The sequence below is a fragment of the Paroedura picta genome, chromosome 13 (assembly GCF_049243985.1).
Source record: "Paroedura picta isolate Pp20150507F chromosome 13, Ppicta_v3.0, whole genome shotgun sequence".
Classification (NCBI taxonomy): domain Eukaryota; kingdom Metazoa; phylum Chordata; class Lepidosauria; order Squamata; family Gekkonidae; genus Paroedura; species Paroedura picta.
In genome coordinates, this window is record NC_135381.1 from 10798401 (window position 1) to 10825776 (window position 27376).

The 27376-nt window shown below is 48.0% G+C and overlaps 1 protein-coding gene across 1 annotated transcript in view; it reads right to left on the reverse strand.

The window, feature by feature from the left end:
• The window catches only part of FBXW8 (F-box and WD repeat domain containing 8), a 70812-nt gene that overhangs the window by 29793 nt on the left and 13643 nt on the right, over window positions 1-27376 (reverse strand). The window contains exons 5-6 of the mRNA XM_077307490.1: window positions 16448-16605; window positions 29-225 (exon numbers count right to left, since the gene is read on the reverse strand). Coding sequence (XP_077163605.1) covers window positions 29-225; window positions 16448-16605 — 355 coding nt within the window. The remainder of the gene's footprint in view (window positions 1-28; window positions 226-16447; window positions 16606-27376) is intronic.

A 27376-nucleotide genomic window follows, 5' to 3' on the forward strand; every position in this document is an offset into this window, starting at 1 on the left:
TTTAGGAACATCTCCCTGAGAAACTCACCAGCTTCTGGATTTCAAAGTCTGCCACTGTCTCCCAGTACCCCTTGTCATTAGCGCTTTCCACTTTGACCTGGAAGGCGGACCCAGTGGCTACCGTTGCCCCCTCGGGGGAAAGGGCCATGGCTTGTATCTTCTGATTGTGCTGGTAATGATGGATGGGCTCCCGACCAATCATCAGGCTCCACACCTTGACCACCCCTGCATGTCGCAAAACAAAGAACAGAAATGTCTTTCTTAGGCTGCGTCACACGAAAACCAGTTTGAGGCAGAGCCAGTTCTATTGGATCAAGATGGCTTTCGCAGAGGAGCAAGATTGTCTACCAGAACTCTGAATCACCCAAGGAAACTGATTGGCAAGAACTTCAGGACATGTGGGAAAAGAGCAACGACAAAAATCATCTTTTGGAATTTGCTGCCACCAGCAGCAGAACCTCATGTGCTGGCACCCCTGTTCCAGATCTAGGAACTGAGATAATTTTGGGTTCTGTCATCTACAGAAGGAAGGCCTTGTAGCTGCCCTTCCACTGAAATCCTCCTTTCAAAGAGATTGAAAATATTCTCATTTGTTTAGCAGATTTGCATCCCGTTCCTCTCCCAAACCTGCTTGAGGGCAGCTTATTCGCAAGAAGCTTCTTAATTACGTTGTGATTGCTGGCCTTATTCTAATGGCTGGAATTGCTATTTTGTGATCTGTAAAAAAAAGCTGAATGACTCTTATTTGCGCTCAGCGCGTACATTGCTTTAAAAAACGGCTGGAAAGCAGCCTGCAAGTTTTAGGAAATAACTAAACACCCCCAGAAGTTGGCTGAGAGGCTGCTGTGCTTATACGTTAAGGGAATGTGAGCTGTAGGTGATATTTTGCAAAATTAATGCTTGCGGCCTAATCAACACAGCAGAGATGGTTCAGGGAATTTTATTAATATTCCCATGTTTCGGGGGGGGGGGCGCGGTTGTGATCAAAAGGTGAAAAGAAAAGAAAATGTCAGGCTTTCCATAAAACCTTACTCGCAAGTAGACCCTGCCGAAAACAGCACGGCTCATCCGCGCCACTGTGGCTATGTGAAAGAATGCATCCCGGGTGATTTGCGAAATTCCATATGTATAACTTCCGCCTCTGCCACACAGATGGCAGGCAGAGGTGAGATATTTTGCACTAAGCTCTTATACTAAAAAGGAGGGGGAAGAGCGAGAAGAAACATGACGGGAAACATGGAGGGGGGGGGAGGGCGGGAAGAATAAAGGCCAAGAAACAACATCCATGTAATATTTTTATCAGAGCCAACCAAAATGACCCAAGGTGCAAGGCAAGCTTTCGAGCCAATCAGAACTCTGCTTCTGTCCAGATGTGACAAAAAAATGTTAAAGTTGGAGGTGACAAGCAGGTTTCCAGGTCAAGATTCTTTCCCAGCGTTTTTAGTTAACAGCCGGCCTGATGAAGGCTTCTAGTGAAATGTAAACCAAGCTCGCTATTTACGTGTCATTGGGTCGGTTCTAATAAAAGGTATTATGGAGATTGTGTTTGAGATCTTAAGGCCCAGCCTTGGCAGCTTTTGGTGTTAGAAGCTGACAGGCTCACAGTGTAATTGCTGTGAGTCAGGGGTAGTCAAACTGCGGCCATCCAGATGTCCATGGACTACAATTCCCATGAGCCCCTGCCAGTGAATATTTGTGCCCACGCCTCCCAGCAGTCCCCAGGCCTCCCTCTATTCCCCCCTGTCCTCGACCCAATGGTCTATAGCAGGGGTAGTCAAACTGCGGCCCTCCAGATGTCCATGGACTACAATTCCCAGGAGCCCCTGCCAGCAAATGCTGGCAGGGGCTTCTGGGAATTGTAGTTCATGGACATCTGGAGGGCCGCAGTTTGACTACCCTTGGTCTATAGAATATTTGCAGGCAAACAGAGTTGACACAAACAGAGTTGACACAAACATCCCTGGAGCACAACCGTAAACTGCGCAAGCTCATGCAGAATCACAAGTGAAAACCTCCAGCCTTCCTTGGAAGGATGTCTTTATTCTGCACTCTTAAACTCCGGGCACAAACTGCCTTGCGTATTTCTATGTCTGTCTGTTATTTGTTGTGATCAGGGATGGCCATAAGCAACAAAGGATGATGTTCGAACATCAGAGGAGAGAGAAGGGGCCCAAGGACACCGCTTTGGCTAGCAGCCACACACTTGTCATAACGTTGAGTGCTTGCTACGTTCGTATCCTACGTTTCAGCCATTTGCAAGAGGCTTTCGGAAATCAAAAACCCACACGAATGGAAATCAAGGGGTTGGATTCCGCCAGCTTTGCAGCTGAATGGCTCCCGATTTCCCTTGTTACCGCAAGCCCCCTTTCCATATGGCTTTTGCCGGGGCCCAGCTTGAAAGCAGAAAAGCGGGTCGGATCCAGTCTCAATTTCATTCCTTAGGGAGGGGGCGGGACTCTCAGCTGAGAAGAGTCAGGAACGCAATGGCCACCTCACGCCCTCCTCCTATAATCCCATCAACAAAAGATGGAAGCTGGAGGAAGGCATCCTTAGCTGGAAATAAGATGCAGAGATAACGAAGAAATGAGAACATAAGAAGAGCCAGTGGTTCATCTAGAAGAAGAAGCAGAGTTGGTTCTTATATGCTGCTTTTCTCTACCCAAAGGAGTCTAGAAGCGCCGAAGAAGAAGAAGAAGAAGAAGAAGAAGAAGAAGAAGAAGAAGAAGAAGAAGAAGAAGAAGAAGAAGAAGAAGAAGAAGAAGAAGAAGAAGAAGAAGAAGAAGAAGAGTTGGTTCTTATATGCCGCTGAAGGAGTCTCAAAGCAGCTTACAGTCCCCTTCCCTTTCCTCTCCCCACAACAGACCCCCTGTGAGGGAGGTGAGGCTGAGCGAGCCCTGATATCACTGCCCGGTCAGAACAGCTTTATCAATGCTGCGACAAGCCCAAGGTCACCCAGCTGGCTGCGTGTGGGGGAGCATGGAATCAGTTCCGGCTCGCCAGATGAGAAGTCTGCACTCCTAACCACTACACCAATCTAGTCCAACTTCCTACCTCACAGGCCAGCCAGTTACTCTGAAGGACCCAAAAGAAAAAGTGTTTGTTTTTATACCCCGCTTTTCACTGCCTGAAGGAGTCTCAAAACGGCTTACAGTCGCCTTCCTTTCCTCTTCCTTCCGCAGTCGCCCTGCGAGGTAAGTGAGGCTGAGAGGGCTCTGAGAACTGTGCGCTCAGCTGGCTGCTTGCAGAGGAGTAGGAAATCAAACCCAGTTCTCCAGATCTGAGGCCGCTGCCCTTACCCATGACACCACGCCGGCGTGGATGCCTCGCTGCTCTCTTCTCTCCCTCCAAACATGTCTCCTGCATCCCAAAGGATGCAAAATATGTGGTGACGCAACAGCATCAAAATGAATTTAAGATGAGATTTATGTGCGCTTTTGCAAAAGAAAAAGGGGGGGGGAAAGAAAAATTATTCCAGTGCCTGGAAAGCCCTGGTGTCGTGTGATGAAAAAAAATCAAACCTGCCAACAGTCTTAAGAGCCATCCGATGGCGCTCCCGCGGAATATTTATGTTCCTCATCCTGTGAGCAGAAATCATAAGACAGACCATTTTGGCTTTTATTAGCAGTGCATATTTAAATTAATCTGCTCTTTGCCTAAACAATTAGCCGCCTCTCCGAGCGAACGGAGCCAAAACTGCAATTAGGCTTCCATCAAAAAGCAGAAGTCCCAGCTAAAACTGCCCCAGTGGGGTCGTAAGGCACTCGGAGCAGAGTTTCCGAAATTTACTTCGAGCCGTGGTAGTAATTACATTAATTGTTTGAAAGGTAAATAACAGCTAAACTGGTTTTGTATTGGAAGGGGGGGGGTAAGAGACAGAACGGTGGCTGCCAATTCAGGCACCTCGGAAACAAGTTAACACTTTTAGAAGAGGGTTGTGAACAATAGATGTGAGGGCCTGCTTTTCTGCAGAAAGCCAGCCCCTTAAAATCCAGATTGCAGCCCCGAGAGGAGGAGCCGGTAGGGACTGGAGAAGCCAGGCTCCAATTCTCTCTCTGGCACGGAAGCTTTTGGGAAACCGTAGATCTATCCTGTGTTCTCAGCCTAAGTTATGAGGGTTCTTCTAAGGATAAAAGAGAATAAAAATGGTTTTCCCATTGAGGGGTAAGGTGGGGTATACATAAAATACCTGCTGTATGTCAAAGCCAACATTTTAGCTTTCTTTAATGGGCTTTTGGCCAATCTACCCTTTGAAAATGGGTTCAAAAGGCTTTCTCAACCAGTGTTTTGTGAAACCCTGGGGTTTCCTGACAGCCCCGGTGATATGACCATATATGACATGATGGGCCTGTAGGGAGTGAGAAGGATTCCAGGTGGACATGTCCACAGCTCTGCTTTTTTCAACCCTATTCTGCACGGTTGTGCTCCTCCTGGGGTTTCTCGAAACCTGAAGAATGTTTCAGGGGTTTCTCAATGGCAAAAAAACGAGAAAGGCTGCCCTAATCTGCTCAAACCCACCAAGGGAACTCAAGTTGCTCATTCTTCTGTAGGCACCTTTTCAACTCACACAGATGTCCAAACATTTAATGGGGAAATAGAACACCAGCTAGGCTTTCTTGGGATCAGGATTCTGGAGACGTGGGTTTGAACCTCTTATTGCCACCGAAGCTGCTCGCTCCCTTAGCCTTTCATCACAGGGCTGTTGTGACAAGACGGAGGAGGAGAAGGAGAGAGAATGCTGGTCTAGCCTGCTTTGTGGCACAAATATGCAAAAAAAAAAATTATAGGGGAATCGAAGTGCTCGGCACTTTACAGAGCACAAGGAGATAGGTTGCTGCCCTGAGGAGCTTAGTCTAAAAATCTGGCAACAGGAAGACAGCAAAGGGAAAGGAAGAATAAAGCAGGCAAGAATCTGCAGACATTCCCAGGCTTTTCAGTAGGGATGCCCAAGAAGGTTTACAGAGAAGATCAGGAGGAGGAAATGGCATTACACAAAAGTTGTAGGAGCCCCTAGGAACAGCAAAAGAGAGTTGTCTAAAGCAGGGGTAGTCAACCCGTGGTCCTCGAGATGTCCATGGACTACAATTCCCATGAGCCCCTGCCAGCATTCGCTGGCAGGGGCTCATGGGAATTGTAGTCCATGGACATCTGGAGGACCGCAGGTTGACAACCCCTGGTCTAAAGGAGGAAGAGAACTTTGAATGGTTGAAGGTGATGGAGCTGGCCAAGGGAAGATCTTGCGCAGGGTTGTTCTGAGTCAGAACAGCAGAAAGACGAGAAAGCCTGTGTGGCATAGTGGTCAGAGTGCTGGGCTAGGATCTGGGAGCCCCAGGTTCAAATCCCCTCACTTGCTGGTTGATCTTGGGCCGGGAACACACTCTCAGCCAAACCTGTGAAGAAGTGGAGATAAAACCGGGGTGTGGAGAACGTTGTGAGCTGATTTGAGTTCACGGGAGAGAAAGGCCGGGTATAAATGAAGCAAATGAATATCAATAAATCCAAGGGAAGTGGAAACAAGACCGGAGAGGCCTTTAGAGATAACGAGGAGGTGTGCCAGATCCAAATATGGGCAGTGTGGTATAACTTAAATGAGACTCTGTCTAAACAGCTTCCCTTTGTGACTTTGCCTGGGCTCAGTGCCTCATTTAAAGCAGGCCATAGCCCATGCAAGACAATCATGCGCGCTTAGTTTGCCTGTCGGACATCTGCACCCCTTAGCTTTTGCTAACCATGTTCTGGACACATGTAAAGGATGTCGATTTTTCGAGAGAAGAGCAGCTCCTCTCAGTTGCCAGGGAGAGGGAGACGAGTCCGTTTCATGCAGGAAGAAAAGAAAAAACAGGCTCGTACAGAACACAGTCATGTGGACGCAAAATACGCTTTCGCACGGTTTAAATGGCTTCGTGTTGTTTATGGACTCCATCCCCAAAGGCGATTGCTTCCTGGGTAAAGCATGAAGATTTTCAGCGCTGTGCCTTGCCTCACCCACCCCTCTGTTTGTGGATTGCTCGTGTACTGACTTCACCGGGGCCATGGGGGGTCCCCCGGTTTAAGCCTCACGTCCGGCACAGCCAGAAACTAAAGTGGTTTTTTAGGGAAGTCAAACTTTCTCAGCTTCGGTCAATTGGGCCGGGGGAGCGATAATCAAGTGGCCTACCTTGCAATATTATTCCATTTGAATCCTGCCCTTCTTGAGATAACATACATGGTTCCCCATCCCTGCCAACTGTGTGAGGTTGCATGATGGAAAGCAACTGGCTCCAGCAAGCATCAGAGGATAGTTGGGATTTGCATTTCCATTCGGCCTTCTAAGCCCTACACCACTCTGGACCTCAAGATAACATGGAGCTCTTTCAATACTCAGAGGGGTATATCAGCCTTTCTCAGCTTTTTTACCGTTGAGAAAGCCTCTAAACGTTCTTCAGGCTTCCAGAAACCCCAGAAGTGGCGCAATTGTGCAGAATATGGTTGAGAAGAATAGCCGTGGACATGCCCACCTGGGGCCCCTCCCCTTCCCACCCACCCCAGGCCCATCATTGGAAACTTTGGGGGGGGGGAGGTCAACATGACCATGTATGGTCAATCTCACCCAATAAATGTTTAATCAGTTTAAAAATATTTTAAATTAATTAACTCCCACCCATTCGGGAATCCCTACCAGGGCCATGAAGATACCCCAGGGTTTCACGAAACTCTGGTTGAGAAACCCTGGGTTATATACATGCTGTTGCCGTTATTATGATCTTTATTATATGGAACTTGCATCCTGAGATGCTTTGAGCAGGAACCTCTTGCCAAGCAAGGCAGGCCACTGATATTACCCAGACTCCCCTTTAAGCCGTCGTGTTTAGGCATGGTTGCTAAGATGGCGGCAGCCCATCTACTCCCTAGTAACCCTTACGAGAACACGAAGAGCTCCCTCTTTGTTCACAGGAGCCGAGGCGCAAACAGGGGCGCTGACTTCCTCTCCCGTCTCCTGGTGTGACACGAAAACTTTCCGTGGCAGAAATCAGAACCGGAGAGGGCAGTGGGTTAAAGCAAACAGTCCCCCCCCCACAAAGCCGTGGCTCCGCGCCAGAGCCAGGCAAGCATGGAGCAGATGGAGCCCTGGCAAGGCCCCCACGGCCCCTGCATTAGCAGCATCTGTTCATTACCCAGAAACCCTTCCCTTGCTTTATCTAATGCTCGAGGAAAAGCATTTTGATTTGATTCATTTTGGTAAGGCAACGTGCGAGGCAATTAGCGGTAAAAAAAAAGAAGAAGAAGAAAAAAAATCAAAACTGGAAGGCTGCCAGCGCTGACAATGGGAAACAAGGCAGAAGAAATGGGAGGCCAGTGAGTCGGAATTCAAACATCACAACTGTGGATTCGGCTGCCAAATCCCGTTGGCCTCCCAGGTGTGGAAGGCGGGCGGGCAGGGAGGAGAGGGATCAGCTCGGAAGACTTCCTGTGGCTTTCGCAGAGCGTCTGATGCCCCCCACCCCGGCCCATCCTGTGGTAGAGACTAGGACAATCGTGGAAAAATTGAAGGGTGAGCAGCGGAGGAGGCAGTGGCCTATTCTGGGTGGGGTGGGGAGGGCTTAAGAAGTTTCTGGAGGGACAGCAAGAGGCCACTAAAACTAACAAGTGTAGCGAAGAGGTTGAAAGGAAGAAAGGCCCTTTCGAAAGTCCATGTCTGTAAAATTTCAAACCATGCGGGAAGCTGGAAGAGATTTGTGGCTGCCATAGGAAACAGAAGCTCTATGCGTTTCAAAATGTAAAAACATCTAATGTCGCTGAAACCTCCAGAGACAAGATTTCTGGAAATTTTGAAGACATAGTGGGAAAGTTCCCATTTCCCTCCCTAAAACGGAAAATTGGCTAAGTACACGGTTAATTTTAAACTAGGTTTAATGCAAAAACATGCCATAGATTTTAATATTAAACTTAGTTTACAACTTTAGCTATATAAAATCAACCGTGTGCTTAGCATGTAAAATTATGGTATTTCAATTTTTTATAGGAAGTACGCATGAAAGAAAAACTGCCAAGAAATCCAATATAAGAGTGAATGTACAAGGTGAAAATTGCTACACCTTATGCTAACGTTACATATTTGGATATAGAGTTAAACTTTATTTTTATTTGAGCAATGTTTTGAGCCCAGTGGCACCTTTTAAGACCAGCAAAGTTTAATTCTGAGTATAAACTTTCTATGTGCATGCATACTTCTTCATATCTGTATAGTTTTTATTCTACTGTTTCAGAACAACACGGCTACCTACCTGAATGTATTTTATTTACTAAACTATTTCTACCATGCCTTTCTCCATGGCTAACATAATTTAATATTGTATCATCCTTCACATAACATATGGACTGAGGACAAAGTCAGTCATATTGTAACTATGAACATATATTTGAAAATACAGTGCCTGCCTATACTATGCACAAGTATAGATTCAAATGGGTCGCCGTGTTGGTCTGAAGTAGCACAATAAAATCGGAGTCCAGTAGTACCTTTAAGACCAACAAAGATTTATTCAAGGCGTGAGCTTTCGAGTGTAAGGACTCTTCCTCAGACTACGAACTCCCTACATCAGGGGTAGTCAACTGGTGGTCCTTCAGATGTTCATGGACTACAATTCCCATGAGCCCCTGCCAGCAAATGCTGGCAGGGGCTCATGGGAATTGTAGTCCATTGACATCTGGAGGGCCACAGGTTGACTACCCCTGCCCTACATGACACAAGTATATTACTACTGCTGCTGTTGCTGCTGGTACTACTACTACTACTACTACTTCTATACTGCCCTCCTGAGGATGGCTTAAAGCAGTCTATACCATATACATACATAGTATACACAAGAATGATAATTATGAATGCTGTAGATTCTTATATCTTTATACTATACGTTTTGAGTCAATAACACCTGGTCTTATGCTTTTCACTAATTCCAAAATAGAAAATTGTTCGCAGCCATTTCCGCCCCTTCAAAAAAAAAAAAAAAAGCTCAATAAAAATGGAACACATATGGACACTGGAAGCTCCCCTCCCCCTACAAAAACTCCGCACTCCCCAATTTCCCTGGTTCTTTACTTGAGCTTTCACGTTTCTCAGTCTCGCCTCCCACTACTTAACAGCAATGGCACTTGGCATTTATACAAGGCTGTCCTGGCCCCTACCTGGGGGAATAAGCTCCCGGATGAGCTACGGGCCCTGCAGGAGCTTTTGGCATTCCACAGGGCCTGTAAGATGGAGCTCTTCTGCCAGGTCTATGTTTGAGGCCAGTGCTGGGGGAAGATCAGATGGGCCCCCTCAGGAAGATACGCCAACATTTGGAATATCACTCTGGTGGTGGCTGGCTGGTGCAGTCCCCCTGGCGCCCCTAGGGGCCAGTCGCACTGCTGTAGGGGAGATTAGATTTTTTTTTTTTACCACCATGTTGTTTAATTTTTATTGGGGTTTTAATGGGATTTTATTGTCACGTTAAATGTATCTTTTCAGAACCATTTGTTCAATCTGTCATATTTCCGATAGTCACTTATGACTGTGAAAGTTGGACGATGAAAACTGGACAAGAGGAGAAATGATTCATTTGTACTCTGGTGCAAAAGTCACTAACCAAGAAATACTATAGCACATAACGCCTGATATATCACTGATAGGCAAAATCATGAAACTCCAAGCTCACTTACTTTGGCCATATCATGCGATCCAACTCAACGGAGAATGCAATCATGCTAGGATTGGTCAGTGGTAAAAGGAAACCAGGCTCACAAAGAATGCGGTGTGGTTAGACACGATCAAAATGGACACCGGCCAGAGCATTACAAAACTAAACAAAGTGGAGCAAGACTGAACATCGTGGCGACAGCTAAGCCACAGTCGAACTCGGCTGGGTGGCCAACATCATCATCAACTTGGAAATGGGGGAAACTCAGCTGGAGCAATATCCAGGCAAGATGGAGGGGACAGTAGATGACACTGGGTAATTTTTGCTAGAGGAGATCAGCCCTGACTGCTCTTTAGAAGGCCAGATCCTGAAGATGAAACTCAAATACTTTGGCCACCTCATGAGAAGGAAGGACTCCCTGGAGAAGAGCCTAATGCTGGGAGTGATCGAGGGCAAAAGAAGAAGGGGACGACAGAGAATGAGGTGGCTGGATGGAGTCCCTGAAGCAGTCGGTGCAACCTTAAATGGACTCCGGGGAATGGGAGAGGACAGGAAGGCCTGGAGGATCATTGTCCATGGGGTCGCGATGGGTCGGACACGACTTCGCACATAACAACAACAAGTACAGATGCTGCTCTCCTGATATTTCCATCCCTTCCTTACCGCTCCCCAAAGGACAGAAAAACCAGGCCTTCTTTCTGGCTTCAAAATATCCTGCTCAGCTGCAGGATTTACACACTTCGGGCAGTTACACTGAAGAGAAAACTGCAAAGGTAGAAGCAGAACCTGGGGGCAATCTCCAGGTGATCCATGGAAATCTTCGCTCAGCTGGAACACCGCAAGGGTGACGAGGCAGGCAGTGAAGGAACAGAAGCTGCCTGCCAGCTCCTCGGCGGAGACCGGATGCCGAGGGCATCGCGGCTTGAGCTCTGCTGAATTGGGAGAAAACGGTGTTATGTCGGTGGTTTTGTTGAGAGAAGAGGAGCCCGACAGCGCTGCTGTCTAATGGCACCAGATGGCTTCTCTGCATCCGTCGCATAGACAACTCCCCCTAACCCCAAAGGGAGAAGGCGTCGAGGAGGGAAAGTACTGAGATCTCCCAAGCAATAACTTGAAAAATGGATTTAATATTCTCTCCCGCACCATGCCGCGTTCCGTGACATTCCTTCTCATGCACTGCATGGCTCTGAGATTCCAACACCTTGATACTGTCACGACCCTAGGAGGTCAGCCCACGGTTCTCTTCAGAACCAACAACCAGGAGTTCCAGGCACTGGAATAAAACTGTAGATAGTCTTCATTGAAGAAAATCAGGAGGCATCAATAGGAGAACACATACAGGCAAACATTGTCGAAAGATTTGCCCTGGATAAACAGGACAAATATACTCGTGTCCCCAAGGCCACCTTGAATCACTATATTTTGAGCAGGAATATCCTTTCTCACAGTCACCCTGTTTGATCGATAATGATGCGGAAATAAGAGACAGGCTGTCTGAGCAACAAGCAGGTGTGAAGGCTACAACATGGAGTTGTTTACATTCTTGAGCCAGCTTGGTGTAGTGGTTAGGAGCGCCGACTTCTAATCTGGCGAGGTAGGTTTGATTCCCCGCTCCCCCACATTCAGCCAGCTGGGTGACCTTGGGCTCTGCATGGCACTGATAAAGCTGTTCTGAGCGAGCAGTGATATTAGGGCTCTCTCAGCCTTACCCACCTCACAGGGTGTCTGTTGTGGGGAGAGGAAAGGGAAGGTGACTGGAAGCTGCTTTGAGCCTCCTTTGGGTAGAGAAAAGCAACACATAAGAACTTTCTTCTTCTTCTTCTTCTATCTGGGGTCAGAAAAGACATTAGCACAACAAATGAATTCACTGCACTTCAGAGAGGCAGCCAGGGCAGGGAAGGACACTAACCAGGAATACAATTCAAGCCCAGAAGAAAATGACCAAGTTGACATGAGCCCAAAGTGGCACATGACAGATACAGGGAAGTGCACGTCCACTAGCCTATATACAGAATTCCTGTTGCAAGAACTTCTCTGTTGCTATCAAAGGAAGGAGCCAATGTCAAATGGTACGGAGGCAAGGATGCTTCCGCCATTAAAAAGGTGATGAAAAGTCACCTGGGAGGGATGGCTGGACTGGGGTCAGTTGGTGTCGCTGGTGTGTCTGGCTAAGCAACTGGCAAGGATTGAGGGAAGAAGCTGGTTACACTGGAGGCCAGTTGTCCTGTTTTTCAAGCCTCTTCACATAGCGCAGATTAAAAAAAAATAGCATAAATCTAGGTGCCGAAGTATGCAGTTAAGATGCAAATGTGGCAGGCAGCTGTAAACACAAGCGTCATACAAGTGTTTCTGTATCCACAGCGGAGCCGCAGGATTGGCTGTCTGCTGAAAGGCTTGCTGATGTGTAATGCGTGGACTGGCCATTGCAGGGAAACGGATCTTGACTCTTTCTGAGCTTTGTGGAAAGCTGTGGGAGCAGAAGAAGCTTAGTGGCATCTGCAGGACATGCAGCTCTCAGCGCGTTCATAGAATCATAGAATCATAGAATCATAGAATCAAAGAGTTGGAAGGGGCCACACAGGCCATCTAGTCCAACCCCCTGCTCAACGCAGGATCAGCCCTAAGCATCCTAAAGCATCCAAGAAAAGTGTGTATCCAACTTTTGCTTGAAGACTGCGTATGTGTTACTGGATTGCTAAGAGTTCTTTCACCACCAGACGGAAATGCATTTCTTCAAGATACTGGTGTCTCGGTGCTTGGCTTGGAAAGCTGGATCCAAATCCTCATTTCTACACCTTTTAGGATAGTTGTGCAAATTTCCCCACAATCTGCTGCTTTGTTCCTTCACAGGTTCACCTGCAATAATCAAGGCAATGTGTTTTCGGGAATTTGGGATTGTTCAGACCTCAAAAGGAGTGAGCTGGGCAGAGAGGGAAGATAAAATGCTGGAATATCCAGGGGAGCAGGATTAAAATGACAGACACACACCCCTCAATGGTGAAAACTCTTAACAATAGCTACTTTATAAGGAACTGAGTTGCAATCAGTGTCTCCACCCCACCCTCATTCATAACTTCAGGAGATTTTCAATGGGAAGAAAGAACACATGAGTAACGTATTGGAGTCTGCGAGACCTCAGAGATCACAGCCACACACACCTTCTCTGTACAGTTGCCTTTCTGCACCAAACCATTCTTGTTTCACATTAAAGCTGAAATCTGAGTCAAAAGTAAGAAACATTTGCTCAGTTGGGTTCCAATACACTCCAATACAACAACTGGCAAGCTCTTCAAGGAAAATTAAAGCAATCATAGCAGCTAAGGTAGGGGGAACATCAAGGGAAATGGGGATTCTTAACCAGATTCTCGCCCAGGTTTGGAATCCTGCCCTTTGGTCATCGGTGCTCTGGTTAATTTGCATGCCGAGTTTTGCACAGATAGCCAGGGTTAAATTTTAACACAGATTTTCCAGGTGTGAAAGAGGGGGGGAATAGGAGGACAGGGGTGGCCAAACTATAGGTAAAGGTAAAGGTATCCCCTGTGTAAGCACCGGGTCATGTCTGACCCTTGGGGTGACGCCCTCTAGCGTTTTCATGGCAGACTCAATACGGGGTGGTTTGCCAGTGCCTTCCCCAGTCATTACCGTTTACTCCCCAGCAAGCTGGGTACTCATTTGACCAACCTCGGAAGGATGGAAGGCTGAGTCAACCTTGAGCCGGCTGCTGGGATTGAACTCCCAGCCTCATGGGCAAAGCTTTCAGACGGCTGCCTTACCACTCTGCGCCACAAGAGGCTCTTGGCCAAACTATAGCTCTCCAGATATCCATGGGCTACAATTCCTATGAGCCCCAGGGAATTGTAGTCCATGGACACCTGAAGAGCCACAGTTTGCCCCCCCCCCCCCCCGCAGTAGGACACATGCATAGCTTGGACAAAAAGTCAAGTCGGCGCCTATGCCTGTTTCAAATAAGGCCTAAAGCAATATCTGAAAGCAACCGCAGCATGTATAACCTGTGGGACAATGCACAAAAACCCGCTCACAACTTATATGGTTTCAAACATGCAGGAAGAAGGGTGTCATTATTAGTTCATGATTGCAGCCTTTAAAATTTTTTTTAAGGATTTTGGAATTTGCACCAGCGGTTCTGTAACGTCAGCTAGCAGGGGGGATGCCGTATACACAAATCATTTGAACCCCACCCTCTCAACATAAATAAGAATAAATTGCAGATGAAAGCTTTGCCGTTTCAGCTAAGCTTCTCGAACCTGTAGCCAAAGACAAGAGCTTAAAAATGAATGTACGCAGTCCATTAAAGACACTCACAGGAGACTCGATTGCTTGGACAGAGGACCGGAGGGGAATGCTTGAATAGAACCGCTGGGTTCAGTTTTAACTAGCGACTCAAAACAAGCCGTTGGAAGAGCTAGGCAGCTGGGAACAATGGAGTCATTACAGCCTCTGCAAATGTCAGAGAGACAATGAAGAAGTTTCTGAGCCAGAATGATCATTTGTCCCCTACAGATTTAAAAGAGAGAGAGAGAGAAGGGGGGGGGGCTCTCTCCTGTCCCCAAAGCCTTCTACTATATTGCCAAACTACTCCAATCTAAGGCCACAAACAGTAACCCAATGGCTTAAGGCTTTTATCCCCATCCTTTAAAAAAAATGTATTGTGGTCAATTCAGCTACCCTTTGCTTAATAATGTCATGCTTGTGTCTCAGTAATTAAGCTCTCTTGTATCCACCTTTTGTTAAAAAAAATCAAAGCATTAGAGATAAAAGTCTTCAAAGGGAACACCTGAGACACATCTTATTTATGTTTCCTGTTTTTTAAAAGTTTCCAGGGAGGGGGGAGGAGGGGGAGGAGAGGAAGGATGAATAGATGGAAAAGAGCAGCCAGAATGTCCTGGTCAGATCTGGGACGATAAGCAGGGTTGGCCATGTGCTACATGGATAAGAGGCTACCAAGAAAGACTAAGGTTGCTACTTAGAGGTTGGCAATGGGAAACCGCCTCTGTTTAGCTCTTGCCTTGAAAACCCTACAGCAGAGATTCCCAGCCTGGAAGGAAGTCAACTTGTAAGAAGGATGTGGAGGGGAAGTGGGGGAGGCAGAGGCATTGGCCAGCCCCTTTCCATTAACTTCCCAAGGTCACCTTCAGCTAGTTTATGACATGGGTTTAGAGTATTTGATGACTTTCTTCCAGTAATACGTAAGAATTCTATGAAGTGTGGTCAGCATAGCCTTTTGGAGGGTGGGGAGAGGCAGAGAATGTGGGCTTACCTGAAGCATTTTGGGGAGTTCGTGGCCAGGCCAAGATACAGGGACCCACCCCCAACTTTCCCCACTGTACTACGCAATCTCACTTGAGCACGCACCTTAACTGAACAGGAATGGGATACTAAGCACGCAGTAATTGTGGTTGCTTCACAACAATATATTTATCTTTTATTTATTATTTCAATTTATATCCCGCCTCTCTCCGTGGACTTGTGGCGGGTTACATCAAACCAAATAAGATCCCCAGTAAAACAGTCATAACCCCTAAAACCAAAATGGAACGTACGTTCTGGACTCTAAAAGGATGTCAACATTGCTATAATCATCTTGATTCTTTGGCCCTGCTTCTGTCTTGGATTAAGTAGGAGGCCCAGGGGGGCAAGGAGAAGAATCTGAATTGCTCTAAAGCAGGGGTAGTCAACCTGTGGTCCTCCAGATGTCCATGGACTACAATTCCCATGAGCCCCTGCCAGCAATTGCTGGTTGACTACCCCTGCTCTAAAGAGCCTTTATTGTTTCATAAGATAAGAACTGGGATTGATGCCTTGCAAGAGACCAAGTATGGTCTCTTGTAGCAGCCCCAGACAAGGTGATGTGGTTTCAAAATGCCTTTCTGCCCCAGAATCATTAAGCGTCCTACAAGTCAAAAGCTCTGGATTTTTGCTCCAAAACCATCAAGTGGAAATTAAGATCACCTAGCCACAGGTATTGTTAAGACTCAAGTTAAGACTGATTCTAGAGAACTCTGCAAGTTAACACACACACACAACGTAAATTATTATGCCAACCAAGTTTCAAAAGTGATCCACAATACAGCTAAACAGATGGTCATGCTACTTCTGGCAACCAAAACCACTGTTTAAAAAAAAACAACAACAGAAAAGGCAGGCAAAGGGCCTCAGGGTGCCACAGAAATTACTGCATTCTCACCAAACTCTAATGCCAACTCTGCAGGACTTACCGGAGTCTGTATCTTTGGAATCACGGGTTGCTTTGGCCAAGAGCGAACCCTGTCCCCAGTAGACTGGCCCCTCTTCCTTACTTATCCGGAGTCAAAGCAGATCAAAGCCCCCCAAGACTCTCTAATTTGCTACATCTCCTCGCTACGCACAGGGGGAAGATGACAGAAGGTGCGGGATTTGCATTCATCAGGCGGCATCCGGCCTGTTCTTTGTCTCGCAAGCATGCCTCTCAAGGAAAACCAAGCCGAAACAAATTGTTTGCCCAAGACGAGCTTGGCTGGGTCACCGCGCCTGGCACCGTTACCCCAAGCAGCAGCTCCAGGAGGAATTAAACAGCGGCTTTCATGGGCTCCGTGTTCCAAGGCCTCCTAATGCACCCAGGATTATTGGCCAACTTTTCCACATAAAAGCGAGTGTGAGTGCACACCCGTGTGTGGACAGAGAGGATTAGAGCTGCTCGCACCAAAAAATTAAAAAAAAAAAGGAGGGGGGGGCACAGCTGCTTCATTTTCAAAAAGGCTTTAAAAAAATATTAGGAAAGAGTTGCTGTTACTTACCGTCCTCGTAAGCTGCCGCTGCCAGAGAGCTGTTTATCCTCACAAAGGAGGCGTGTGGCCGCGGTCCAGGTCCAGCCAAATCATGCTCCGGTTCTAGGACTGGGGCTGTGTAGTCCCAGGTGCGCGTGTCCCACAACTTCACATCCCCCGACGTGTACCTGGAAGAGAAAGCAAAAAGTCTTTCCAAGAGCTGCGGGAGGGTTTGGTGTGTGTGTGGGGGTGTGTTTGTGTTGGTGTTGGTTGGGGGACCCAAGAGAGACAGAATTATCTGGTCACAAAAAAGGACCAGTCATTTGGGCTTGATCCGCTGCCTCTCGAGTATATGAACCTGGCCACTTTGCAAACAAAGTCAGATTCTTCCTTCATTGACTCATGCCAGTCAATGAGCTCACATGCACAGACTCAACAAAGGAGGGACACACTTAAGCTTCTCCTCTTTTCTCTCGCACTCTCTGTGTGTCTCTCCTACCTAGGAATCATGTCGACAGGACTGTCTTTTCCCTTACAATCCCCCAAGAGTACTAAGATCCATGGATCAACATCTGCTCAGGGTGCCTGGCCCAAAGGAGGTGAAAGGGGTCTTGATTAGGGCCATGGCCTTTTTGGCCCTAGCCCCAAGCCTGAGGGAACATGCTCCTGTGAGAGAAGAGGGAGATTAAAGGCCAGCGAACAAGGCAAGCTGGAGATGCTTGACTCTGGAAGCAACATTTCGGGAATGTTTCATCATGCACAGATGGTGGAAGAAAATAGATGAAATAGATGTGTAGATGAACCGGCATTCTTCTGGGTCTGGTCACTAGCTCAGTATTAGCTACTCTAATGACTACCAGCTCTTCCATGTCTCAGGGCTTTCCCAACACCAGCTATCCGACATGCTTTACTTTGCCAATGCCAGAATTTGAACCTGGGCCTTCTGCATACAAAGCTGATGCTCCACCAATGAGTTGTGAACCCTCCCAGAGTTATAAGCCCTACTCCAACTGACTCCCAGGAAAGACAAGATTTGCAAAAGAGAAAATATCAGAGAATGAAATTTGAAACCGCCTGTTGCTGGAGGCCCTTCCCCTGAGGTGGATTTGGGAACTAAGAACATCCTTTCTCTTAAAAAGAAGCTTGATATTATCCCCCTCCCCAAGGACGTGAATCATTCATACATCCTCATCCAATGCTTTTGGGCAACATCCCACGCAGTGGAGAGAAACAAGTTCTACGCTCACACTTAAGCATCGCTGTTCAAGGAGAGATGCCAGTCACTGCTTCCAGACTTATTCTAGAGCACGAAAAGGAGCCAGGGTTCTTCTCAAAGATGCTTTCAGGCATTGTCTGAAGTTGCCCCTAAGCCTGATTAGCATAGAAAATGCAGTGCTAAGAAAGGCCGCTCAATGGAAGATGACAAAGGTTGCAATTTTACGGGGTCATGGCACTTAATGAAGCCCTCCTCCATCAAGGAGGAGGTTGGTAGTACAAGTTTTGACTGCTGTCTGTGTGTCAGGAGCCTCCCTTAAGGAGGAGTCTTGGAGGAAACAGAGAAGAACAAGAGGACAGGGCTTGGCTAGGACTATTGGAGCCATCCTGTTTTCCCATACCAGTTTGATCATAGAATCATAGAGTTGGAAGGGGCCATACAGGCCATCTAGTCCAACCCCCTGCTCAACGCAGGATCAGCCCAAAGCATCCTAAAGCATCCAAGAAAAGTGTGTATCCAACCTTTGCTTGAAGACTGCCAGTGAAGGGGAGCTCACCACCTCCTTAGGCAGCCTATTCCACTGCTGAACTACTCTGACTGTGAAAATTTTTTTCCTGATATCTAGCCTATATCGTTGTACTTGTAGTTTAAACCCAATACTGGGTGTCTTTCCTCTGCAGCCAACGGGAACAGCATCCTGCCCTCCTCCAAATGACAACCTTTCAAATACTTAAAGAGGGCTATCATGTCCCCTCTCAACCTCCTTTTCTCCAGGCTGAACGTTCCCAAGTCCCTCAACCTATCTTCATAGGCCTTGGTCCCTTGGCCCCAGACCATCCTCTTCGCTCTCCTCTGTACCCTTTCAATTTTAACTCCGTCCTTCTTGAAGTGAGGCCTCCAGAACTGCACACAGTACTCCAGGTGTGGTCTGACCAGTGCCGTATACAAGCACTGTTTGCTCCTTTCTCCCTCAGAACAAGGAGAAGCCCTGAGCATCCATCTTTCCTGGGACCCAACACGATAAGACGCCTTGTTCCTCCTCCAGCCGAACAGCACAGCCGGGAAGAGGGATTTCTGCTGCTGAGGTTGGCCTTGGCCTTTAAAGCATCTCAAAGCCGGTTTCTAAAGGGAAACAGTGGCGAGCCCTGATCTCTCCCGCTTCCAGTTTCAAGGGAGCCAGCTTTGCAGGACGCAGAAAGCAACGCCGAACACAAACAAAAGGCAAGTCTGGCCAACAGAGGCAGGGGGAACGGAGCTTGGGCGCTGTCCGGAGAAAGCGGTGCTGAAGAGGCTGGCGGCTCCCGGGGGGGGGGGGGATTTGAAAAAAAATGAAAAATAAAAGATTGGAAAGCTGCAAAAAAGAAAGAAAAAAAGACTGGCTAAGCCAAAATCAATCGGGGGAAATGGGAGGCTGATCTCTCTCCAGAGCCCCAGATGTCCTTATCATTGCCTAATGACAAGCACACTCAGCCAATTAAGACTCAGCTATCACTGTTTCATTGTTAGAAAGGCTTTGGCCCCCAATGTTGATGGGCTGTCTAATTAGCGGGTGTGCAAAGTACAACTGCAAGGAAGGCAACGCAAGCTGACAAATGCGGACAACAACAAGCGGGCAAGACTGAGGGTTCTCTCCTTGGGCCTGTGGCACTCCTGCAGAAAGACGGCGGTCTTCCGCAAATGTCTTAACTGCTGGGCATTTCCTTAAGTGTTCATAGTTGCTGACAATATGCTAAAGGTTCAGAAGGAGCTACAGAGATTCTCGTGGGTCTCCTGAAATCCTACAAGGACGGAGAAGAGGAATCTGGTGGGTTTAAGTAAGAAAAAAAAGTAATTATCGGAAGCTGGGGCGGGGGGAGACGCAGGAGAAAGAAGAACCTCGAAAAGGCGAGTAAAATTGTTCCGCCTTTTCGCAGAAGGAGGGACCAAAAATTACACTTTGAACCCTGTGATTGTGTTCTCCTAACAGGTCAGCCTGGAGCTCAGCCTGGGAAAAGTCTGGCTGAGTTGTGCAGCAGCTTCCAGCCGCAGGCACAGACCTAATTCAAGAGACTGTGAGTTCTCCAGTGGTCACCACCAATCTTGTCCCTAGTGAGACCTGTTCAATCAAGGGATGGGATCTTTCCGAGTTTAGGCTCCACCCATATCTTTGCAGAAACCAAGGCTTCGAAGGCTCAGCAACATTCCCTTTGTTGCCTAAAGGTAAAGGTATCCCCTGTGCAAGCACCAGGTCATGTCTGACCCTTGGGGTGATGCCCTCTAGCATTTTCATGGCAGACTCAATATGGGGTGGTTTGCCAGTGCCTTCCCCAGTCATTACCGTTTTACCCCCCAGCTACAGAGTGGTAAGGCAGCAGACATGCTGTCTAAAGCTGTCTGCCCATGAGGTTGGGAGTTCAATCCCAGCAGCCAGCTCAAGGTTGACTCAGCCTTCCATCCTTCTGAGGTGAGTAAAATGAGTACCCAGCTTGCTGCTGGGGGGTAAACGGTAATGACTGGGGAAGGCACTGGCAAACCACCCCGTATTGAGTCTGCCATGAAAACGCTGGAGGGCGTCACCCCAAGGGTCAGACATGACCTGGTGCTTGCACAGGGGATACCGTTACCTTTAAGGACAAGATCAGTCGTTCTTCCTAGCATGCGGTTGAGCCCTGCCAAATTTATTTTAGCATAAGCACCATGGTAAATACAGGGTTGCACAGGAAAGCTCTTTAATTAACCTTCTAAAGACACTGATGGTCTAATAGCAACAATAAGGAGAAGAATAAAAAAAAAATTTGTTTCAAATTTTAGAGCCGTAATTAAACAATAAAACGGATAGCAGGCTACAACTCATAATGATGCAGTGAATCATGAATCAAAAGCATCTGTGAAAGAGTCTTTTATAGTCCTTCTTTATAGTCTGGGGGGGGGGGGAGAGGAATATGCAACTGTAGTCAAGGTTTTGAAAAGAAGGTCCGGCAGCCGAGCCGGCTAACATTGTTTGAGATTTCTGCCCCCCTTCCCCCTTCACGGGGGAACTGTGCCATTTGCTATCTCCAACAGAATAGGATGCTAACTTCATGCCAGCAATGAAATCTGGGCTCACGATATTAAGAGATTTGCTGTAAATTTGGGGGCCCGGGGAACGCCCTGGCCAAGGGTGCACGGGGTGAAAAGCCCTTGGTAAGCCAATAGCTTAATGGGCAGGCCAAGAAGGGAGGGAGTCCGAACAAAGCTCATGTTTCTCTCTGTGGTTTCACCTGCGAGGATCTTTTTCACTAGGTAGGGGAGGAGTGCGTACGCTTGTCACGTCAGGCAATCAGACCCTGCGCGTGCATTTTGTAACCTGACCTGTGTGAACTGATGATGTCATCTGTTTTCTCCCCTGATAAAGGTGACCTCTCAAGGGAGGGAGGGGGAAAGAAGGGGAAATCCTCTCTGTATAAAACGGTGGGGAACAGAGCAATTTCCAGTGTGTGCCCATTTCTCTCAAATAAAACCACCCCCCTATATTCACAGGTGACAAAAAAGCAAGCGACGACATATAAACCTTCGAAGTTTTCTCCCACAAAAGAAGTGGGTTGGTGTTTTCGGAATCGGAACAGCGCTCCAGTTTCAGGGTAAGACCTGGGGGAGCCGTCTGCCATTTTTAAACCTGAGCAGCCTGGACAAGCGGTGTATACTGCTCGGTCAGAACAGTTTTATCAGTGCTGTGACGAGCCCAAGGTCACCCAGCTGGCTGCATGTGGGAGAGCGCGGATTCAAACCCGGCTCACCAGATTAGAAGTCCGCACTCCTAACCACTGCACCAAACTGGCTCTCAAAAAGGCCATGATCGGCCTCCGTTCCCCGTCGCCCAAACTGGGCGCTGGCGGGATGGTGGAGGGATTGACTGATAGCAACCTGAGCCTGCGGGGCGCGAGCAGAGGCTATCATCTCTCCTGTCTGAAGTGCCTCGGTGCTGATGGCCTGACATCAGAGAATTCGCTCTGGCAGGCGTGTGTTTATCAATAACACTTCACGCCGGCCGGTTACGATGCTTGTTTTCTGGGTCAGGCCTCGGATTCCTTTTCATTTCAGACGGCGGTTTGTTTGCGGTTACCTCACTCCCAATCAATGCGGCGCGCTGCCACCCCCCCCCCCTTTTCTTCTACACTCACACGTCTCGGGCGAGCCGCTTAAAGCGACAGCCGACTCTGCCACGTGCGCGCCTGTTTCCAAACAATACAAAAGCCAGCTCAGACAGGAGACACTTCAAAACGGGAGCGTTTCCCCTCCCGTCCCCCCCCACCCCCCAAGGACACCGAGCATTGTGGAGCGTGGCGGCAGCTTGCAAACAACTAGCAGACCGGGGAGGGGTAGAGGAAGTGACCTTGGTTCCTTCTTCAGCTGCTTTCTTGGGCGCTGGAACTTGGGCCTGCGTTAAGCTGCCCGGTGGCTTGAAGGTGACTTCTACTGTTGACCTCTCAGGGTCAGTCTTGTCTGCCTTCCCCAGACCCCCACCCCAAAATCATTGCCTGCTTGACACGCTCCAGCTGCTGTCATCTTAAAAGAGATGTGGCTCTTTTTGCCCGTGAAAAGGCACAAGGGAGGACAAACAAGATTGCCTGGTCCTGCCACACTGTGGCCTTCGTGAAAAATCAGGCCCCTGCGGACTCATTACGTGGCCAAGTTCAGCTCTAAAATGGCATGGACCTGAGAACGTCGTGATGTTTGGTTTCGCCCTTGGTCCAGCTTGCTGAATGGTGCTGTTGGGTGATCAAAACAGGGTTAGGGGGAATCACAGGCTCCCCTGCCAAATCCCTGGAGACGGGGAAGGATCAAAATGCAAGAGATACATATTAAATGAAGAGAGATCATCCAGGTGGATGGCTGTGTTGGTCTGAAGCAACAGAACGACGTTTAAGACCAACGGAGCTTAATTCTGGGTAGAAGCCTTCATGTGTACATGGCTTATACCCAGAATTAAACTGTACTGGTGTAAAAGGTATCGCTGGACTAAAAATTTGTTCTATTATACCAGGGCTGCTCCACAGTACCGAGGTGGCCAAACTGTGGCTCCCCAGATGCTCACGGACTACAGTTACCATGAGCCCCTGCCAGCACCATGGTAACTGTACTCCATGGACATCTGGAGAGCCACGGTTGGGCCACCTCTGCACTAGATGGACTCAGATGTACTGCAGCGGAGGGGTATCCAAGACGGTGACTGTATGGAACCAGCAGCCAGATCCCTATTATCTCCACTTAAGAGATCTCTAACATTGAGATCATTGTTAGATCTATTGTATTGGTGCCACCCTCTTCTGAATATTATTCTCCCCACCAGGCTGAACCTGGGGAGAACTCAGGTAACTAAGATCAGAATTGTGACCACCGCCGCTTATATGTTTTGTTGATGTTAATTGGGGTTTTTATGGGGATTTTATTGTGTTTTAACTATTTATGTTGTAAACTGCCCTGAGACCTATTTGGAGAAGGGCGGTCTAAAAATTAAATAATAATAATAATAATAATAATAATAATAATAATAATAATAATAATAATAATAATAATAATAATAATAATAGACAAATCCCTTGAACTGACAGCCTGGGGATCCATTGCCTGTCAGAGTAGACAATTCTGACCTTGAGAGGTCAGTCGCCTGACTCAGTAGAAGGCACTGTCATGTGACCATAACAACACAATTAGATTGGTGCTGAGCGTTGCTTTTAATGAGAAGTGCTGTTGTCTAGTATGAAAAATAGAGCTCAACAAACACAGGGGGGGGGGGGGGGGAGGAGAGAAGGAGCCATTACTGAACAGTCTTTTTTTGTTCCCCACTCACATACATTTCTGTCAGGTAAATAATTGTTTGGCCTCGTTATTATAGAAAGTTTTGGTGTCTGTGAAGACAACAAGGCAGCTAACATTTGTAATATGCCCAGGGGCCTATTGTGTCATCGGGATGTTCTAAAATTAGCACAGAATCCTCTTAGTGGTTGCATACCTGCGCAGGCGCTTTTCCTGCTTATGTGTAAAAAAAAAAATCTATGTTTCTAAAAACAAGAATCTGTTACTGGCTCATTTTTATCTATGGCGAGGCTCTCAGCCGTGCAGCCGGTAGAGCTTCAACGCTAGCAACAGCTCTTGATGAACTAGTTTCCCAGAAACGATTTTTTGAGGGGTGGGGGAGAGTGGCTATGCAATCACAGGTGAGTTATAGTGACCCCGGGGGGGGGGGGTTTCAAGGCAAGAGATGTTCAGGGGTGTCTTGTCGTTGCCTGTCTCTCCTTCGCAATCCTGGTCTTCTCTGGTGTCTTTCCATCCAAATGCTGACCACTGCTGACACTGCTTAGCTTCTTAAACTTAATTAGATCAGGCTAGCATGGACGACCAGGGAAGATAAAGATGGACAGGTAAAAACCTTAAAAGGATGCTGCTGGAGCCTAAGGTTGTGTCCTCTCCTGCTATAGGTTCCCACTCCCCACTCAAGGTCTCACCCACTGCCACATCTGGGGCAAAGCCTACGTCCCAAGTAATTATTAGGGGAACCAGCAAGTAGCTAAAGGCATCCGTCCATGGATTAAAGTGCAGACCACGGTACTGACAGGCAGTGGACTGCAGAAAGGCAAAATATCATAGAATCATAGAGTTGGAAGGGGCCATACAGGCCATCTAGTCCAACCCCCTGCTCAACGCAGGATCAGCCCAAAGCATCCTAAAGCAGGATTCACAAAGCACAGCTGACCTTTGGAATTTACTGCTATGCAATGGATCCAAGGCCATGGATTTGGCTTTAGAGAGGGAATTAGAAAAATCCATAGAGGCTAGGCCCACCAATGGCTACTAGCCATGAAGCATAAATGGAACCCCCATGGCAAAAGGCAGTCTACCTTTGACTGCCAAATGCTGAGAAGGCAGCCAAGGGAAACTGAGGCCTCAGCGCCTTTCTTGTGAGCCTTCCGAGGGCAGCTGGGATCCCGCTGTGGTGAGCAGAATGCCGGACTGGATGGCTCTGTGCTCTGACCTAGCAGGGCTCCTCTAGCACAGTGGAGTTGGAATCTCTCGTTTGGAACTTTTCCCCTTTGTAAAATCCCTTTATCGCAATGCACCTGCTCCCTCTTTATAGGTCACTGGCTTTTGTGCCGAAACAGAGGGCTGGATTTGCGGCCGGGGCTGATTTTTATGCATCCCTCCGAACGCTGCGGCGATCCACAAAGGAAGTGAAGGCAAAGCGGTCCAGCCTCATGGGGTTTTCAAGGCAAGAAATGGTTAGTGGTGCTTTGCCATTGCCTCCCTCTGCAGGGCGGCCTCCCATCTCCCTCGCTGGTCTCCGAGGGCCGAGCTTGCTTAGCGTCCGAGCTCCGGCCAGCAGGGGCTAGACCGCCTGCGACGCCTATGGACGAGGACTGGTTAATAGCAGGGCTGTAGCTGGCCAGGCTAAAGTCGTGAAAGCACTCGAACCCTGCAAGGATCTCAGCAACTGTCAGGCAGCACGCAGCGCCCTGCCTAGAGCAGATTTTTTTCCCATTTGCTGGCAGGGGCTCATGGGAATTGTAGCCCATGAACACCTGGAGGACCACAGGTTGACTACCCCTGGGCTAAATTAAGGCCCTCAAAGAAGAAGAATCAGGATCGACTTAGCTTTTAGGTGGGAGACAAACAAGGCTTGACATTTTATACAGTAAAAAAAAAAGTGGGGGGGGGGGAGAGAGAGAGAGAGCGAGAGAGAGCGAGAGAGAGCGAGTACTCTGTGAATTCACTTCCAGCAGCCTTCATCTCCGCCACTCAAAGAATCTGGCATTAATGGGGAAGGGGATATATCTTTTACAGACAATTGACTCTAATCCTACTCTACAAAAACGTATCATTAAAATGAAGTGTTGCCGTAAAATGCCATACGTTGATTTATCACAGGACTGAGCCAATTTCACGGTCCCAATGACATCACCCCTTACTTCTGTTCCATGCTGTGGCTTCGGAAGAGTCAAGGGGATGGGGAAAGGGGGAAGAAACAGGAGGGGAGGAGAGAAATCTTCTCTCTCTCTCTCTCTCTCTCTCTCTCTCACACACACACACACACAAACACACACACACAGCCATGCTTCACTCTACACGCCAGGTCAGGCCAAGATGATTTGTGATTATCGTGGGACATCCATTCTCGAAAAACTGTCCATGTTTCAGCGGAGAAACAAGGTTAATAAGGTTCATGGCACCAGAAAGGCTGCTGGAATAAACCTCTTTGACTCTTGCCTTGCAAATAGCAGAGCCCTTGCGAGGATAAATAGAAAGAGGCCCGAGTCACCATGGGAGCAAAGAGATATCTGCTGTTTATTCAGAAGCGGCAGCGCAGGGGCTAGAGCACCAGCCCTACAAGAAGCCGAAAGAGACACCCAGGATAGCTTTATCTGCCAGCGAGAGTGTCTCCAGCTGATCACAGTAATAACGATGAATAACAAGAAGCTTTCTAGGAAAGCACAAATTATTTTATAGCCGAGGGGGGCGCATAAGTACAGCCTTATTACTCGGATCCAAAGATGCACCACAGACCTCTGGCAGGGAAGGAATTCTTATTTCCATGAAGTCAGGATCTCTTTGGTCAGAGGCCAGCCTTGCAAAGAAATGCTGTCAATCCCAGGGACTAGCTGTGCCTTTTCAAAGGGACTCATGTTCCCAGTTCTCAGCACAGATCTTTAACACAACATCGGTGTCAGTGTATCCTATTTTACAGGCAGTCCTCTATAGTAGCGGATCCCCAACCTGTGGACCACGGACCACATGTGGTCTGTCGACTAATTGAAGGTGGGCCGCGAAGGATGCCTTCTCCCCCCCCCCCCCCAGCCCTTTACTTCATCCCCGCCGGCCCTTTACAACACACTTCGGGTGTCATTGTCTCCCATCACTCCCAGATGGGACTATCTCGTTGCAGAGAAACAAGCTCAGGGTTCCCATTGATTTGTTATTGTCATGAGTTAAAATTTCCATGAAAATAAAATGTTCCTTATGTTCATTGTTGTGGCGTGTCTGCATCTTATTTTGAAGGGATGTTTAAACATTACCATAGCGATCAGAGAGCGTTAGTTAGGGCAGTGGTTGAGAGTAGAGAACTACCCCCCCCCCCACCAGGCCTCAGTAAAATCGTCAAGCGTTGAGTGGTCCCCGGTGATAAAAAGGTTGGGGACCACTGCTCTATAGCAAAAATGAAGAAGAAGAAGAAGAGTTGGTTCTTATATGCCGCTTTTCCCTACCCGAAGGAGGCTCAAAGTGGCTTACAGTTGCCTTCCCATTCCTCTCCCCACAACAGACACCCTGTGGGATGGGTGAGGCTGAGAAAGCCCTGATATCACTGCTTGGTCAGAACAGCTTTATCAGCACCGTGGCAAGCCCAAGGTCACCCAGCTGGTTGCATGTGGGGGAGCGCAGAATCGAACTCGGCATGCCAGATTAGAAGTCCGTACTCCTAACCACTACACCAAACTGGCTCTCAAATGCACATGTGAAGCCCCCTGTCAAAAGATCCATCTGCTATTTCAATGGCCGATACACTTTCATAGCAAGAGGTGATTCTTTTGCAGCACAAGCAAGGAGATCTGGGTTTCAGTGGCTCTTATGCAGGGCAATTCTAAGCACGCTTTTCCTGGCAGTAAACCTCTGCTGATAAAATGGGTCTTACTTCTAAGTAGAGCAGAGTGGGGGTGCTCTGCTTGCTGCCGCTCATGTTCTCACCGCCTGCTTTTAATGGCATCTCAGCCTCCAGAACAGTTCGAACCACAACC